The sequence below is a fragment of the Primulina tabacum genome, chromosome 14, assembly GCF_025594145.1.
Source record: "Primulina tabacum isolate GXHZ01 chromosome 14, ASM2559414v2, whole genome shotgun sequence".
Taxonomy (NCBI): domain Eukaryota; kingdom Viridiplantae; phylum Streptophyta; class Magnoliopsida; order Lamiales; family Gesneriaceae; genus Primulina; species Primulina tabacum.
The window spans coordinates 32182666-32201102 of NC_134563.1; the positions used below are offsets into that span (position 1 = coordinate 32182666).

The 18437-nt window shown below is 35.1% G+C and overlaps 1 protein-coding gene and 1 long non-coding RNA gene across 2 annotated transcripts; one reads left to right on the top strand and one right to left on the bottom strand.

The window, feature by feature from the left end:
- Positions 1–400: 400 nt before the first annotated feature.
- LOC142524306 (uncharacterized) lies at positions 401–8520 on the bottom strand. The gene is made up of 3 exons (XR_012814865.1): positions 8389–8520; positions 785–867; positions 401–569 (listed from the first exon to the last, which is right to left on the bottom strand). It is a non-coding gene; the product is annotated as an uncharacterized LOC142524306 (long non-coding RNA).
- LOC142524305 (putative DEAD-box ATP-dependent RNA helicase 48) lies at positions 8467–14004 on the top strand. Its single transcript, XM_075628229.1, is given in 12 exon segments — positions 8467–9802; positions 9890–9996; positions 10830–10864; positions 10866–10886; positions 10971–11195; positions 11278–11484; positions 11576–11662; positions 11872–11967; positions 12067–12282; positions 12744–12926; positions 13629–13691; positions 13693–14004. Coding segments are annotated over 12 exon segments (2490 nt in total). The 5' UTR covers positions 8467–8720; the 3' UTR covers positions 13861–14004.
- Positions 14005–18437: the final 4433 nt, after the last annotated feature.

Here is an 18437-nt window from a genome sequence, read left to right on the forward strand (position 1 = left end):
GCTAAACCCAGCTTCTCATTCACACTCTCAGTCTTCATTGCCGACAGAAGATTTATGTATGCAAACCACATCTGAAACAATAGCTCTGAAATGGAAAAAAACAACGTAAAAAACATTATCGGAGAACATATATGAAGAATCATTGACCTGTGTTGAAGGTGAAATTCTGAAAGTTAAATTTTCCAAGCTAGTCTTAAATTATATGCTTATCATGAAGAAATCGATTCCGGATATTTTCGGATATTCATCTCAAAATTGTGTTATATATGATAATGTGTATTAGATAGACTTTTGTTCTATTTAAGAATCTCTTTAGATCTACTGAAGTAAGAAAGCTCGGTAACTTCTCCAACCACATTTAACTACTGTAACAAAATCAAAATCAAAATGCATATACATTCAACAATTATTTTTTTTCCAGATAAAATTTTGTATATATTTTTTTAACAAAAGAACACGAATAAGAATTACATAGATGACATCTTACTCAGAAAATCATTTATTTTAACTTAAGATGTGTTCTTCAAATGGATTTGCACGACAGGATCCAAACGAAGCTTTGAGTTGTTCTGTATACAAAAAGTAATAATAATTATTTTTATTGCAATAAAAAGGTTCCCCGAATAAAAATACTCGCAACATCCACTTTTCTCCAATTAAATTTAACTCTTCTATCAACATGGAAGGAGATTATAGTCAACAATTATTTATTTGAAATTAATTATTTTGTATAAAACTGTGTAACAAAATTACTATAAGAAATCTTATGCAGATAAAAGCTTACTCAGAAAATCTTATTCCTAAGTTCCGATGTTTTCTTCAACTGGGTTTGCACGACAGCTTCCGAACGGATCAATGATTTCTTCTCTGTACAAAAAAAACTAAATCAGAATATTCTCACAATAAAATTATTTACAACAACCAGCTTTCTCCACAGATTGCAACTCATCTTCAGATCTAATAATTGTGTGCAATGTGTAAAACTTCAAAAAAATTTAAAAAAATATTTTTTTGCAGTATTTGCATATGCGAAAATAATCATAGACAATCATAATCGCAAGTCGTCGTTGATTAGTGCTTGGTTTTTTCGGGCTTCCTTCACTTGGAATCACTGTAAAAGAAAAAATTCGGCGTGGAAGACATTTGGGAGGAACGCTTGGAAGACGATATTTTCTAGGCTTTGTGGAAAGAATATGGTATTTTGTGGTGTGAAATTCGATTGATGGAATTTGATTTGAGTATTGCAGAGTATTTTCTGTGTTTTGTTGGAATTTGATTGAGTACTGCATGGTATTTTGGTCAAAAGAAAATTTATCCCACTAATAAAAATTATACCACATATGAAATAATTAATCACACAATATTACACATCATTCCTTATCAACAACATATCAATCAAATTATTAATCATTTAATTATCACACCCCATGTACCAATCGGTCGCTTTGTTCATTAGAATCACATTTTCGTTCCAAACCAAAATCCATAGTTCATGGCTCCAATCATGTAGTCATTCATCCAATAAGAGTATAATCAATCAGTAACTAGTCAGGAATTAGTAACATTTTAGAATAACTTCACCTCATTAGCTTACTTTTCGTCTATGTTGTCAATCACGAGCCACATTAAATTCCTATAAATATAGTTTAAACTATATTTCAAGTGTCGGTATGCATTAAATGTCAAACATGAATGATTCAATGAATGAAGAAAAGTCATAATTTGCAGCATAAGGAAATTCAGACGGAAATATGAATACGCGTTTTTAACGCGTATTCACACGGACAAGGGGCTCTATAAATAGAGCTCCCTCTTTCATTTTGAAATCATCCCTTCTTCGAGTTTTCTCTCATCTTATAAGCACTTGAGTGCTTAGTTCTATAATATTTGTGAGGTGTTTGTTCTCCTGTTTTAAGAGAGTGTGTGTTCTCTTTGAAAACACAGTGAGTGGGTTGTACACCACAAAATATTATAGTGGAATTCTTTTCATATTGCCCGTGGTTTTTACCCTAATAATTTTTAAGGGTTTTCCACGTAAATCTCGGTGTCCAGTTTATTCTTTATTTTCGGGTTTTATTATCTCAAATTCCGCACGTGGGACCAACATCAAGAGCTAGAGCCATAACCAGGGGTTGGAATCTTTAAAATCATTTTTGTAGAACAAGCTCACAATTCGTGAAACTTTCAGAACAAGCCCTGATTAAGTGCAAAAAGTTTGGCAATTAGAAAGGTAAAAATCAGGAAAGCGCGTGGACGAGCTCCAACCGCCCACACGACCAGGAGTTTTATAACGACTTCATCCCTTGCCAATCTGAAAAATCTGTATATATAGAAAGTTTTCTGAAATTTTAAACTGATATGGCTTAAATTTCTAGTATATGTGTATCTAAAATCTTGATTTTAGATGTTTTTAAATATTTTCCTAATGAAGAAATTTTGGGGTGTTACACACAAGTTACTTGATGGTAAGATCACGCATGAAAACCGAAGACAACCGAGTTGATTCAATCCACCTTAGTCCTTGTTCAACAACCCTCTAATCAAAAATCTGTGTTTGACCGAGACTAGTTATATTCACGATTACTCTAATCAATCGTTTTGTATGATCTCTAAAAATAGAGTTGATTTTGCAATATTTTTTGAACATGGATACCGGACGAGGTAGTATAGATTGGGATGTGCTTTGGGGTAAAGATGTTGAGTACCAGGGAAAATTTAGTGATCGGGAGTTCCTTACAAGCTAATTCGGAAGAAGGGTGTGATCATGTTACCCTTTTGCCCATAAAAATAAAAACTTAAATTAACCAAAACAATACACTTAGCCAAACATTACATTGCAATTAAACAAAAGAATAGAAAATTTTATTTTTTCCAACCCCGTTTCTTCTTCAATGAGCGCTAAGCTCATTCCCTCCAATGTTTCTTTTTGGGTGTTCTTGCTCAACAGACAGACAATATCACCCCCACCGCAACCAATTTAGAGCTCCACCACAGACGTTTAATTCATTTCCGGGCAATATGGTTGATGAATCCCAGTTAAATTGGGTAAGCTAGGCGGACAATCTATCGGATCAGATTATGTTTCTTCCCTGGGAGCGCTGGGAACTGGGAAGAAGGATTCTGGGTTCAGTGTTCTGCACACTTGAAAAGAAAGAATATTAGAGGGGCATCGGAAGATTTTCTGGCGTAGTCAGTTTCACGTTGAATTCAGTCGAGTACTCATACAAAGGAAAATGTTGTATAGAGAATATATAGTGGGTACTTGTGGAAATGTTTTGTGAATGTTTTTAATGATCAATTAAACCTCAATATTTATAGGAGAAAGAATAATGTTTACCTTGTTTTCAGTTCTCGACCACATCTCATGATCAGACAGTTGCCTACGCCCTGCCCTCTGACATTGTTGCGACTGACATCTCGTACTGCTTCTACTCTTATCAAATCGTCCCACGTGCGTTGATTGATATACTAATGATTTAGAGGCAAGACGATCTATATTTGTGGGCCAAGAGTCGATGTCTGTCCCGAGATGCTAAGGCAGTAGTCATGATGTGAGGGTACAGACAGTGTCCCAAATTCATTATCATAGCCTCCTTACACAACCCAGACTAGTCTGGGATCCTAGGCTTGTATGAGTATGTACTGATATAATAGACTTTTCTAATTGTTGCATACCTAGATATGATTTATACAAGAGCACTCTTTTTTCCCGGGATAGTTTTCCCTCGGTAGCCCCAACTCCCGATCTTTTGCTCTGCCCGAGTCCGAGGATGACCCGAGGTCTTTCTGCGGTATCACCACTTGTCATTTTTCTTGTGGGGTATCTTGTTCAGGATGTGATTAGCCGAAAGTATTGCTTCCCCCCACAAGTTTTGGAGTAGTCCTGAACTTATTAACATAGCATTCATCATATCTTTTAGAGTTCGATTCTTTCTTTCGGCAATGCCATTCGATTGTGGTGAATAAGGAGCAGTCGTTTCATGAATTATACCCACAGATGTGCAGAATTCATCAAACGGTGCTCCGTATTCGCCCCCTCTATTGCTTCGAACCCTCTTTGTTTGTTTTCCTAGTTGATTCTCAACTTCGGTCTTATAACATTTGAATGCTTCAAGAGCTTCATCTTTCGACCTCAAAAGATATACGTAAAAGTACCTTGTATTATCATCAATGAATGTCACGTAGTATCTTTTCCCTCATCTAGTTTGTACAAACTTTAAATCACCAAGATCGGTGTGTATTAGTTCTAGAGGAGTTGTACATCTTTCAATCGAGTGGTAAGGCGCTTTGGTCATTTTTGCTTCAACACATATCTCGCATTTGTGTGTTGGATCGACGTTGTGTTTAGGCAATAATTCAAGTTTCATTAAACGTTGCAAGGTATTAAAATTTACGTGTCCTAGACGAACATGCCATAAATGAGAACACTCAAGCAAGTAAATAGAACTTTTGTCTTTATTACTTTCAACAATATTTTGGCGTATAACCATTATATTCAACTTGAAAAGGTTCTCATCGAGATATCTTTTTCCAATAAAATGACCATTCTTGGTCAATACAACCTTGTTAGACTCAAATACTAGTCTAAACCCGTGTTTGACCAACAGAGACCCTGACACGAGGTTCTTTCTTATGTCTGGTACATGAAGTGCATCAACAAGGGTTACTTCTAAACCCGATGTCAACTTCAGTACTACATTTCCGGTGCCCACCACCTCAGATGTAGTTGAGTTCCCCATGTATAGTTTTCTCCCGGTCGATGGAGTGTACGTGGAGAACAATCCCTTGTTGGAGCATATGTGTCGAGTTGCTCCAGTATCAACCCACCACTCGTTAGGGTTTTCCACCAAATTTGCTACCAAAATAACTGCAGATAAATCAAGTTCAGAAAAATCAAATGGTACCGACCTTTCTTGAAATACGTTGGCTTGAGGATTTCCCTTCTTTGGCTTCCTACAATCCTTAGCCATGTGATTCGGTTTTTCGCAGTTATAAAAAGTGCCTTTGAATTTCTTTTTGTTTGGTGGTTGTTGGCCTTGTTGTGGTTGCTTCTCAAACTTTCTCTTCTTCCCTTTGAAACTTGATTCAACAATGTTCACCCTTGCTGCCATTTTACTTGCCTTGGCCTCGGTGCTCTTGTTGTCCTCTTCTATTCTCAATCTCACAATGAGATCCTCCAATCTCATCTCCTTCCTTTTATGCTTCAAATAATTCTTGAAGTCCTTCCACAACGGAGGAAGTTTCTCGATCAAAGCAGCAACTTGGAAGGACTCGCTTAGACTCATTCCTTCCGCATGAATCTCGTGCAAAAGAAGTTGTAATTCTTGCACTTGACTCGTCACGGACTTTGAGTCCACCATCTTGTAATCCAAAAATCTCCCAACAATAAACTTCTTCAAGCCCGCATCCTCCGCCCTGTATTTCTTATCAAGCATATCCCAAAGTTCCTTGACGGTCTTGACTTGACAATACACATTGTACAATGCATTGTCAAGTCCATTGAGGATGTAGTTCTTGCACAAGAAATCACTTTGGTTCCATGCATCCAAAGCGGCCCTCATGTTGGTGTCTGTCTCGTTTTCAGCAACGGTGGGAGGATCCTCCTTCAAGAACCTTGACAAACTCAAGGTTGTGAGATAGAAGAGCATCTTTTGTTGTCATGTTTTGAAATCTGCACCGGAAAACTTTTCCGGTTTTTCTCTTGGTGCAACGGTTGCATGTGGTGTTGTAGATGATGATGCCATTGAGATTCTTCTTGCAAATAATTAGAAATCCAAATTCTTCTTAAGATTGTTGTTTGGGGTATTCAAATTTGAGAGGAGAAGCAAGAAGAAAACAAATGAATGACTTTGTAGAGGCAAGTGTTGAACACTTTCTCCTTAAGAAGAATTTGCCCATCACAATGTGCTAGAGGTTTGTGGCAATCTTCTCCCAAGATACAACTACAACTCTTGAATAATGTACACTCAAATATTCAAGTTCTATAACAAGTAAATGAATGGAACTCTCTCTTGTTGAAAAAGGAAAAAGACAATATGCAAATGCTTTTAAAATTGTGTATGTTGTGTATATGTTTTTTATTTTCAATAAATCAAACATTTAATGTTTTTCATGTGAAAAGACATGATCTTTAATTCATAGTGGTGTCCCTTGGCCATTGTAACTGACCACAATCATCAAACAATGCCAAGGACACGAAGTTGGGCGCTTCGCGCGCGCGCCCGATCGCGTGCTGCCGAGCGCCTGCCGAGAGCTCTCGGCAAGCGCGCGCAGGTGCGCGCCTGCTACTGTTCACGACCTTTTTTTTTCTTTCGATTTTTGTCCCTTATATGTTCTGACTACTCGTTTGAATTTCTTTCAATATTTGATGAACTCGTTTCGAGTTTATTTCAGAACCACCGAACTTAATATTCATTCATTAAGCTTCGTTTTTTGTTTCGAATTTTTCCAATCAAGCAAATTGATTTATTTGCTTAATTTTCATTCATTAAGCATCAAAATTCCAACATATGTATCTGGATAAAATGGAGGGTGCATGAGTGGGGAAGATGAATGAGCCCTATACGTGGGAGACGGAGAGCGGAGGAGCGAATGATGGCTGGAAAGATAATGGAATCATGTATATGGGAGATGAAGAGTTCATGAGTGGGGGGATATAGATAAGCCCTATAGATATAGATGAGCCCTATATGTGGGAGATGGAGATCGGAGGAAGTGAAAATGAGATGGTCGGGGAGATTGTGTAGATCCGTGTTTGGGAGATGGAATGTCCTCGTCCATATCATCCATCTTTGTATTCAGATCATCCTGCTCTCTATCCAGATCGTTCTACTATGTATCAAACTCATGATGCTAGATAATTATGACTTTGGCACCCCGACCCATCAGCTCCACAAAGCGAAGTGTCACTCTATCAGGCTTGAAGTTTAAAAAATTTCTAGTCAAACAGTGCTCATACAGTAGCTCCTCTACAGTCGGAGTAAGCATTCTGACAAAAGCTTACAAAATTTATTAACATTAGCTAACAAACTAAATGTGAACACAAAAGTAAATGAATTGGATTCTTCATACTCATCTATATTGGAACATCATTCAATGTTTTAATGATATCATCCATCGAAGGGACATTAGCCTCCAAATCATTAGAAAGTATGTTCTTTATCCCCAAAAATGCCTAAACCGAAATCCATAACTCCCAGGTATGATAGGAAAAACTTTCGAGCAATTGAGATCAATGAACAAACAATACTCCAATAAGGAAAAACGTACTGACCTATTGCGTAACACCATACAAACTTCGTCGCCGTACTATCATATGCCTCTTTACTTGTAATAAACCACAACAAGTGATTCGAATTGTTATAATCTTTTACCCTTTGACTCATCTAATCAAATAAATATTGTGTTTTTGGGACGAACGGTTGCATCTCATTTTCATTCAAAAATGACAATATTTTATTAGACGCATCCTCGTACTAAAACCCTGATGACAACTTACAGTAAAACATTTCATTTATTTGAAGTTGGGTGGGGAAATCAATTTGCGTAATACAAATTTTTAATGAAATAAATATTTAATCAAACTAAGGGAAAAACAAAAAAGGACATTATCCTTTGGCTGAAAAAAGAGCGATTTTTTTTTGGGCCGAGTTTTTAAACTCAACCCAAACCATACAAAAGTTGGCCGAGGAAAAAAATGAACCATTATAACAGGCACTGTTAAAACAAGGTATGAGAAATGTTTTTTTAAAAAAGGGTTTTATATATTCTGGGACGAGTTTTTGATTGTTTCAAACAAAAATCGACCTAGAATAAAACCAAAAATTAAAGAGCCTCTTGTGAGATGGTTTCACGAATTTTTATTTGTGAGACGGGTAAATCCTACCGATATTCACAATAAAAAATAATAATCTTAGCATAAAAAGTAATATTTTTTCATGGATGACCCAAATAAGTGATATGTCTCACAAAATACGACCCGTGAAACCGCCTCACACAAATTTTTGCTAAATTAAAACACACGTTTTTTAAAACACGGGTGCGAGAATGTGTTTCCAGACCAATTAATAAAAACTCACCCCAATTATAAAAATCACGATTTTAAAAATGTGGTACGATATATAAACTACAAACTGAGACCAGACCAAAACTTAAGGAAACCATAGAACACAAGGTTGGTCGAGTTATTAAAAATGCGAAATTAAAGTAGTTGGTGTAATTTCAAAACATGTTTTAGGGTTTACATAATTTGGGACGAGTTTTGAAATCGTAACCTCCTAAATTTAATTGAGTTGAATTTTGATCTTCTTTGAGTCGAACTTTATAACTCTACTATTTTAATTGAACGTTTTTAAGATTTGGATTGGGTTATGAGTTCGAAAAAAATACCTTTGAAAATAGTCAGTGTGGCTCACTTTTTTCTCTTCTAACTCGATCTCTACAATTTCTCTCTTCTTCACCATATTGCCCGGAAATGAATTTGCCGTCCGCGGTGGAGCTCTGAATTGATGGCGGTGGGGGTGTTAGTGTCCATCGATTGAAGAAGAACACCTAATAAGAAAGCTTGGAGGAAGAAACGGGGTTGGGGGAAAATACAATTTTCTTTTGTTTAATATAATTTAATATTAGGTCTAGGTTTTTATTGTTGAATTAGCTTTTAAGGGAACCCTTTTACACGTTTCTTAAAACCCTAAACCCTCTTCCTCCGCTCCACCAGGACCATGAACTTTTGCTCCGTTTCCCTCCATCAACGTTTTAAGTCTTTTCCTCGGAGCCTTACTTTCCTCCGTTCGATGGGTGGCGGTCCACGTACCTTCCCCGGCGGGCTCAACAAGTGGCAATGGAAACGCTTGCACGAGAAAAAAGCCCGTGAGAAAGAGAAGCGCCTACTCGATCAAGAGAAGCAAGTTTACCAAGCTCGAGTTCGGTCAGAAATCCGGGCCAAACTAACCCCTGCTGAAAACCCATCAGTAGGGCCGCAACAAATTGATAGGAGCCAGCACAGTTATGGACCCTTATCTGCAAAAGATCACATTCGGGCCCTCGCTGATCGATTCATGAAGGAAGGTGCTGAGGATTTGTGGAATGAAGCTGACGGCCCTTTGGAGATTCCGGTTCGAGCGAATAAGGCTGGTGGGCTGATTGATTCAAGGAAATCGACTTTTAGTTTTAGTGTGGCTGAGAAGAGTGGTGATAGTGTATATTCGAGTACTATGACTGGTAATTTAACAAAACCGAGATATTTTTGTACTTATAGGAAGCGGAGGAGTGATTTAATAGCTGATTTTGGGAAGGAGTGTTCTAGTCAAATGTGTGGTGGTTTTGGTTCTGTGACAGTTTCAAGAAGTGGGATGATGAAGGATGTTAGCGATTTCTTGAATTTTAGGCGTTATTATTCTGTAGGTTCTGCAAATGGGATCAGAGAAAGGTTAAACTTTTCAAGAACTGCTGATTCGATTGGCAAAGGCAGCTCGGATAATAAAGCAGCTTCTGGTGGCAAGAGGGCTGAAAAATGGTCAAAATTTCGAGGAGGTGTGATGGATTCATCGGACGATGATAGTGATGATTATGAGGATGAAGGGGAACCAAGAATTGGGGGACAAACTGAAAGGATAGTGGGTACTCGTGCGGCACTGGGGAAGTACGATATCAAAATAAAAAAGAGATTGCCATTGAATATTGTCGAGGATGAGGATGACTTGTCTCAGCAAGTTGAAGTTATCCGAAAGGAGTTCAGATCTAGGAGTACGCAGGGGGATGGAAGAGAAGAAATTGAAGAGGAATCAATTCTTAGTTCTAAAAGGTATGCTGGATTTTATTTATCAAGTATGATACATTTTAATGGATTGGTGTTGATTATAATTTAATAAGGTAGAGCATGCTTCTTCAGGTTCGATGAGTGTAACATATCTCCTTTAACCGTGCGAGCACTTACTGAAGCTGGTTACGTGCAAATGACCGCAGTGCAAGATGCTACGCTTTCTGTGGTCCTTGAAGGTTATCAATTTCCACTGTGACATTTATTTATAATTGTGTCAAATTCTGTGAGAACATTGTCCAAGTACTAAATCGAAATTATTTTCAATTAGTCATCTAATACAGGATTGTTAGATTGTATTAGTGTTCTACCCTTTCTATCTGCCATTTCCTTTTCTTGCTTGTCGTTTGAATGGGGAAAAAACAGGAATCACCACCATCGCACTCCATCTTGTAGGTTTAACCACATTTCTTAGGATGAATATTTTGTGCAAACCGATATTTTATTTACTCTATAACTTCCTAAGTCACTCTGATAATGTTGCTACTGTTATGGTTTAAAAAAACGCTCTGCATTTAGATAAGGGGTGAATTCAAAATATATCAGGGTGTTAGGGGTGGTGAAGGGGAATTTTATTAGTTGGGGCATAAAGTATGCATTTTTAGAAAAATTGTGCATAAAATTTAAAATATTTTCATTTGGGAAGGGAGGTAGGTGGTAGCCCCCTATACCCTTGTTAAGTTCGCCCATGATCTTAATAGTGGTGGTCAGGTGCAAAATCAGAAGATTACACATAGGATTTTGTTTTATTTGATTATGCCAGTTTTGAATAATGAAAACTGACCTATTATAGTCTGTTCTGTTTCCATTAAACTTGCGCTTTATTTAGTGGAAATACATTGGCTCCAATGGCTGTTGTAGGACACTTTTTGTTATTATTTTTCTTCATTGCTTTAGGCTTAGATGCCGTGATATGATTTTGTACAGCTTGCTATCTTTTTCTTTGTTGGGATAAATATCATTACCATTTGTTTTCTTACTTTTTATGATCCATGGTCTTTCTTTGGAGCAGGGAAGGATGCTTTAGTCAAAGCTAGGGCTGGCACAGGGAAAGAGTATTGCCTTTTTGGTGGGTCACAAGACTTCTTATTTATAGCTTTATTTGTAGTCAGTTCTTAGTTTTTACCCTTATTGCTTTGCTAAACATAAACAGCTTCCTGCTATTGAAACAGTTCTGAAGGCATCAAGTGTTAACAAAATTCAGCGAGTCCCCCCGATATATATCCTTGTTTTGTGCCCCACTCGAGAAATTGCAAGTCAAATCTGTGCGGAAGCAAATGTGCTCCTGAAGCACCATGATGGCGTTGGTGTTCAAACACTAGTTGGAGGGACACGGTTTAAAGTTGATCAAAAACGCCTTGAATCCAATTTATGTCAGGTGTATATATAATTATACGGTATTTGATTATTGCAGTAAAGGTTCTGTTGCGAGCATATTTACTAGGATGTGATGTTTGCAGATAATTGTTGCCACTCCTGGTAGATTGTTAGATCACATTGAAAACAAATCAAGCTTCTCTGTGAGATTGATGGGACTGCAGATGCTTATACTTGATGAAGCTGATTGCTTGCTGGACCTTGGGTTTCGGAAGGATGTGGAGAATATTGTTGATTGTTTGCCTCGCAAGAGGCAGACTTTACTCTTTTCAGCTACAATGCCAAAGGAGGTTCAGCCTTAACTGGTCCTTTTTATTGTATAAGAGCAAAGGTAAGCTATCACCTTTGGGAGGTCTTAATTTTGAAATTGTCAAATTTCAGGTCCGTCGAATATCCCAACTTGTTTTGAAAAGGGAATCTTCCTACATCGATACAGTGGGTATTGGGAGTCTGGAAATTCATGAAAAGGTATATTAAATGATTTGATGGTACCGTGCTTTTCTCTGGGTTAAACTGCTGATAACTCCCGTCATATGGAATTTGGAGTTCACTGAATCAAAAGTTATTTGACCTTAGTTGTGATCAGTTTTAAAGTTGACAGAGGATAATAGCTTCATTTTATCAAGTTTTATTGAAGCGAGCTATCATTACAATGTCCGTGCTAACCCTTTGAGCAGGTGAAGCAATTTTATCTCGTTGCACCCCATGACCAGCATTTTCATTTGGTACACCATCTTTTGAAACACCATACAAGTCAAGTGCTCGACTACAAGGTGGGTTTGAGTTAGGTTTTGTAACACGCCAGTGATTTGGAATCCACATTTATTTGATTTGAACATTTTCTTACAGATAAGTGCTTTACTTCTTCTCAGGTCATTGTTTTTTGTGCAACGGCAGCAGTGACATCGTTCTTGTTTTCCCTTTTCCGTGAGTTAAAACTGAATGTTCGAGAGATTCATTCCAAAAAGCCTTCGCTTTATCGTACTCGGATATCCGATGAATTCAAGGCATCAAAAGGATTGATTCTGATTACATCGGATGTCTCAGCTCGAGGGATGCATTATCCTGATGTCACGTTGGTTATTCAGGTGAAGTGATTGTCTATTGTATTTATTTTAACACTTAAGTTAATCCTACACGTCCATTTCTAGAAATCAAACTTCTTGTATGTTCGGTCGATATTTACGGCACCAAATGACTGGAATCTTTGATGTCAATTGTTTGCGAAAGGTTTTAATTACTAGATTAATCTGTTCTAGAAATATCTACTACCACAAAATTGTCATAAAGGCATTTGGTAATGTCATCAGGCACACCGCACAACTTGGCAAAGACCTTAGAGAATTCCGTTAGTTCATTGGTCTTTGATGTCTACCCATGGGAGTTTAAATCAAAAGTTCAGCATCACTGTATGCATTGCGTCAAGGAAACATTAGTTACGATATCGATGGAACTTCACAGTTGTATTTGAATGATGGCTAATACCTCTAGATGTAAATTTCGTGATCATAAGCGAAGATGTTTCTTATTAAAAAAGCAATAATAACAGGTGGGAATACCCCCTGATCGAGGGCAATATATTCATCGGCTTGGAAGAACAGGGCGACAAGGCAAAGAAGGAGAAGGGTTTCTGTTGCTTGCGCCTTGGGAACAATATTTCCTGGATGAGTTGAAGGATCTTCCTATTGAGAAAGTTGATTCACCAACTTTAGATCCTGATATGAAAGTAAAGGTATACAATCTCTTCTGTTCATGTCATATATATTGCAATCGCCATATATATTGCAATCGCTTTTTTTAAAAGTTTGAGTTCATAGGAGGTGGCTCAGTAGCATCAGTCACCCTGATGTCTAGGCCTAACATTGTGGAATGTATGTTTGGAATAAATAGCTATGAGGCACTTATGTATGTTTGTCGAGCATTGGGCGTTGAATGCTGTATAGAAGAAAGGAGATAAAATATTTGAATTTAGTGTGCGCCAGTGGTTTTGAGCTTGTCAGCACTGGTTCGGTTGTCATGTTAAAATTATTTTTTCTAAAATATCGAGCTCATGGGAGGTGGCCTGGTAATATTATGTAATATTATTTATGCATAAGAAATAAATTTATATTTTTTGGGAAACAAATAAAAAATGAATTTACTCTTAAGTAACTTGTAAAAAACGTTTTCTTTAATTGTCTAGGAGGTGGAAGTCAAGCGAAGGCAAATATTCTGAAAAAGATTTAAAAAAGAGAATTTTTAACGCTAAGAAAGTACTTGTTTGATTTGCAGGAGTAACGCTTTGCACCGTGCAACTGTGGATCACTTGTTCACTATCTGTGGTTATTGCATCTAATGAATGAATATAATATAGTGTCCTAAAAAAATTACTCGCACCATGCAAATAGTTAACCATGGCAGTTTTTCTTAACATTTTCTGGTAACATAAATGTAGATTGAGAATTCATCCGAAAAGATCGATGCTAGTGTCAAAGAAGCAGCATATCACGCTTGGCTCAGGCTATTACAACTCCATCAATGTAATTGGCAGAGACAAAACAACGCTCGTGGAGTTGGCCAACCAATTCTCAGCCTCAATTGGTTTACAAAAGCCACCTGCACTGTTCAGGAAAACTGCTCTTAAGATGGGATTGAAAGGTATTTCTGGGATTCGAATACGAAAGTAGCACCTTGTTTACATCTTTTAAATGCGAATATGATGAATTATGTATGTACATTTTTATCACTAGGGAAAGACTCCCCCGAGTGTCAGCTTTTGATATTTTCTTTGCGTTTTTTAAATTTGGCATGGCGTAGTTTTTGCAGGCTAATATGCAGTCATTGATATCAGGTCTGCATTGAAATTCTATATACTTCCAGTGGTTGGATATATAGAAAATTTGATCCCCTTAGGCCTCTTTTACCTTTGTACTTGGTATAAGTCCGCTGTTGGTTCCTGGATCAAATGCATTGGAACTAAATTTGTGAACGCTTAAATATTTAGTTAAGAATCAAAACTTGAAGTTCCAGAAATATTACAATAATGAAAATCAAGGTTCTAATATTCGCTGGCGTTAGTCGGGCACTTGCATCTAGGACACCTAAGAGGGTACTAGATGTTGTTAGGCGGATTTCACTGCATGAACATAATTATTTCACTGCATGAACATAATTAAAAAAATTGGTGTATTAAGGGAAAGTCAACAAATCGCATTAGACTTTGTTTAAGCCTATAAAAAATTAATTTATTTTTATAACTGAACTTTTAATTTAAATTTGAAGCTCAATTTTATTTTTTAAAAATAAAAGCCCAAAAAAATAATTAATCTTAGGTAAAAACTTGTGTGAGACGGTCTCACGGTCATATTTTGTTAGACAGATTTCTTATTTGGATCATCCATGAAAAAGTATTATTTTTTATGCTAAGAGTATTACTTTTTATTGTAATATCGGTAGGATTGACCCGTCTCACAGATAAAGATTCGTGAGACCGTCTCACAAGAGACCTACTCTTAATCCTAAGGTAGCGTATACTGGCCGGCCGACTAGCATTTTTTTCCAATGAGGTAGGCTCGGATGATATGTAATATTTTGATCGAATCATAGAACAATGATAAAAATAAAAATAACGTAACAAATACCAACAACAATATAATAAATACCAACAAGGTGAAATATGGGAATAACAGAATCTGTGATTATACCGTATTCTTCTTAAACCAAACTTCAACAAAGAAATCATTATCTCAATCTCAAAAGTACATTATTATGTAGCATTAAATAGTCAGAGAAGTTATTTGATACTTGTGTTTTGTGTTTATTGAGCCAATATGTGAATGATTGGGTGATAATAACATCTTGCTTATGACTGAAAATATGTCATGCAATTTACATGTTTTTCACATTTAGTCTTGTTAACGATCAATTTACAATCTTAGTAAACTACTTTTCTTTTTCTTTTTCAATTTTGGTCAAGTTTTTGTGTGAAATGAAATATAACCGCCAGAAATTACATATGTTGCAGACATGAATGTTGATATGTATTTACAAGTGGGGGATATAAAAAAAAATAGGCCACATTTGCAATTTCTTGTAAAATCTCCAAATTAAAAATTACATATCAGCATTCACAGCAGCTGCATGCGATTTCCGGCAGTCAGGTTGGATTAAGGGTGAATATGGACCATTTTAAAAGTAAACGACAATTAGTGTTCTAAGGCATATTTTGATATACTTGATAACTAAATGATTAATAAGTTATCATCCTCCGGCCAATGTTTGTTTCATTTTTTAACAGCCCATAAAAATTGGATGGGCCCGTGATAATGTTAGTCCACTATGAAGAAGACATCCCTCTAATGTATAGGATATCTGTATGATAAATAATAAATTCTGTGAAATGACATTATTGCCCCCATTTCTAAGCTTGAGATTTAAATTAGTTTTAAATATTCATTCGATAAAAAAATTGCTATTGATATTGTGTTACGACATGCATAATTTATTTAAAAATATATTTTTGTTATTAAAATTTTAAACTAAATAGTTAGTATTAAATTAATCTATACTATTTATTAAACTTGAGATATTTCGAAATTTCGCCAATAATTTATTTTAATATATCCATAATCAAATTATAAACTCATGAAACAATAAAAAAATATTAAAACATAAAATATAAATAAAATAAATATATAAAAAGGTGAAAAACGAACTAACTTACTGCACACATCAAATTAAATTAATTTTTTAAAATATATAATATTATTTGATAAATAATTTATTTATAATTGTTTTATAACAATGAAACATATACACACATGCATATATATATACATACATATATATATATATACATATATATATAAGCTACATTGTGCTAATGAATTTTGTTCCATTATTTATTTATTTTTATGATCTATTTATACTTGATAAAATTCTTGAATCTTGAACATAATATGTAAAATTTGATGCGGCAACATATAAAATTTCCAACTTGGGTACTTCTTGTTTTATTTTCTACCTTTGAAAATGAGACTAGATTGAAAAAATATGTTGTAATAGATTAACTATTTCTTGTTTATATAATCTGTTTTTTTTTTTTTTGGTCTTTTTTTTTAAAAAAAATTTCTTATAAAATACTTGCATCAAGAAATCCTGAGTCAATTAGGAAACGTCGCTGTTATACCAAATACCAAAGACGTGACACCAATTCCCCCACCTTCCAGTCGAGTAATAATTATAACCATAAATTAATCAATGGATGGAATATTCAAATTCATTTAATTAATTAAGACACCCAAAAGTCCATGATATTAAATGAATACATATATTGTGAAATTAATCTCTACGTATCTATTTTATTAAATGAGTCGACCTGATCCATATTTAAAATGAAAAATATTAATTTTGACCTAAAAATTAATATTTTTTTATAGGTCAGATATAATAGGAGATATATGTCACGAAATTGACCAGTAAAACAGTCCCAAAAGAGCCTTTGTGCATTAAATTATTGTATCCAATTCTCGCAAGTTAATTTTATATGACTAACAATAAGAAGTACCTTAAATCATGTGCAAGAGTTGCTTGTTACTCCTGTTCTGTCGGCACATTTCACTGTCGACATCTAATTTATAATAATCAATAAATCTGAACAGTTATAAGAACAATTAAATAAATGATTCTCATTGCTACAAGGTCAAATCCACAATATTAATCACAAAGTCTATTCAATTTTGGTACTTAATTACCTAAGAAAATAATTTCTGTCATTCACATTAAGCAAAAAACAGCTGTTTAAAAGATAAAATTAGCACAAACAAACACACACACACACACATTTCTTGTAACATTTAGTTGGTCTTATATTAGCAAGCCATGATCATTGTATTAAATGTATTCAGTCTCTGTCAAACCGAAACTTTCTTTGCATACCATAATTCCTACAAAAATTGTTTATACAATCCATGGGCCCACAATTATTTTCAGGGTGAAGTTCAATATAAAACATTCAAAATTTGGAACATATAACATATACTAATACATGATTTTCAAGGCTTTGTATCGAGTTTTCATCCAAAAAGACATGTCATTAATATCAATTTTTTTATACATATATGAATACTCAAAAATCATATATCAGTGTCATATCTAAAACATTTAGTTCTGAAATATCACATATTTGTTCCAAATTTTCAATGTCATCTACTGAGTTTCATCTAAAAAAACACAAGTAGGCTCATGGAATGCAAAAACATTTTTTGGGTTAGCCAAGACTAAAGAAAAAGAATCGATTCAAATCAAAGTGATCACATATTTAATTATTGAGACATGGGATTGATCATTTTTGCTCTTAAAATTTTATGTTGAAATATAATTTCAACCATTATATAAAATTCATGGCATATTTGTATTCACCTTACAAATAAAATGTATGTCAAATATATGATATAAAATAATAAAGTAGGCAATATGTCTTAAGTAATGGATTACAAAGTCAAACCGGCACAATTCATGCACCCAATGTTTGCGCATTATATATTCCATATAGATGTCTGAAAAAGTCAACTTATGTAGTTACATTTTCAATGATAATTATGGACACATATGTTGTCAAATGTTTTGTTAACTACCTAAAAATATATGAGTATGTCTTTTGTGAGACGGTCTCACGAATCTTTATCTGTGAGACGTACGGGTCAACCATACCGATATTCACAATACGAAGTAATACTCTCAACATAAAAAGTAATATTTTTTCATGGATGACCCAAATAAGAGATCCGTCTCACAAAATACGACTCGTAAGACCGTCTCACACGAGTTTTTTTCAAAATATATATCTGTTCACAAGTAAATCAAATTTTCCTTTTGTTAACATATTGAAATAATAATATTATATAAGTTTTGCACGTATAAGTAATATATATGGGGAAATGATAGTACATTAAGTTATTTTGTAATTATTTTCTTTTGATTAATAAAAAAATGATATTTATAACCTATACTTACGCATCAAATAAAATATTCAAACACACTTTTTGATATGAGATCCAAAATGCATGTTTGATTCCATATTAGTACATCCTATCAACTATCTAAACATTTTGTCAAAAAATATTAACTACAATTAACGCATCCATCCTCACCAACTCAGCTGAATTTCCAGCACAAATTCAGCTAGAATTATGAGATTTCATTCTCTCCAGCTTCTCATTCTGCTCATTATGGTGATACTCATCTCCTCAAGCCATCTCTCGAG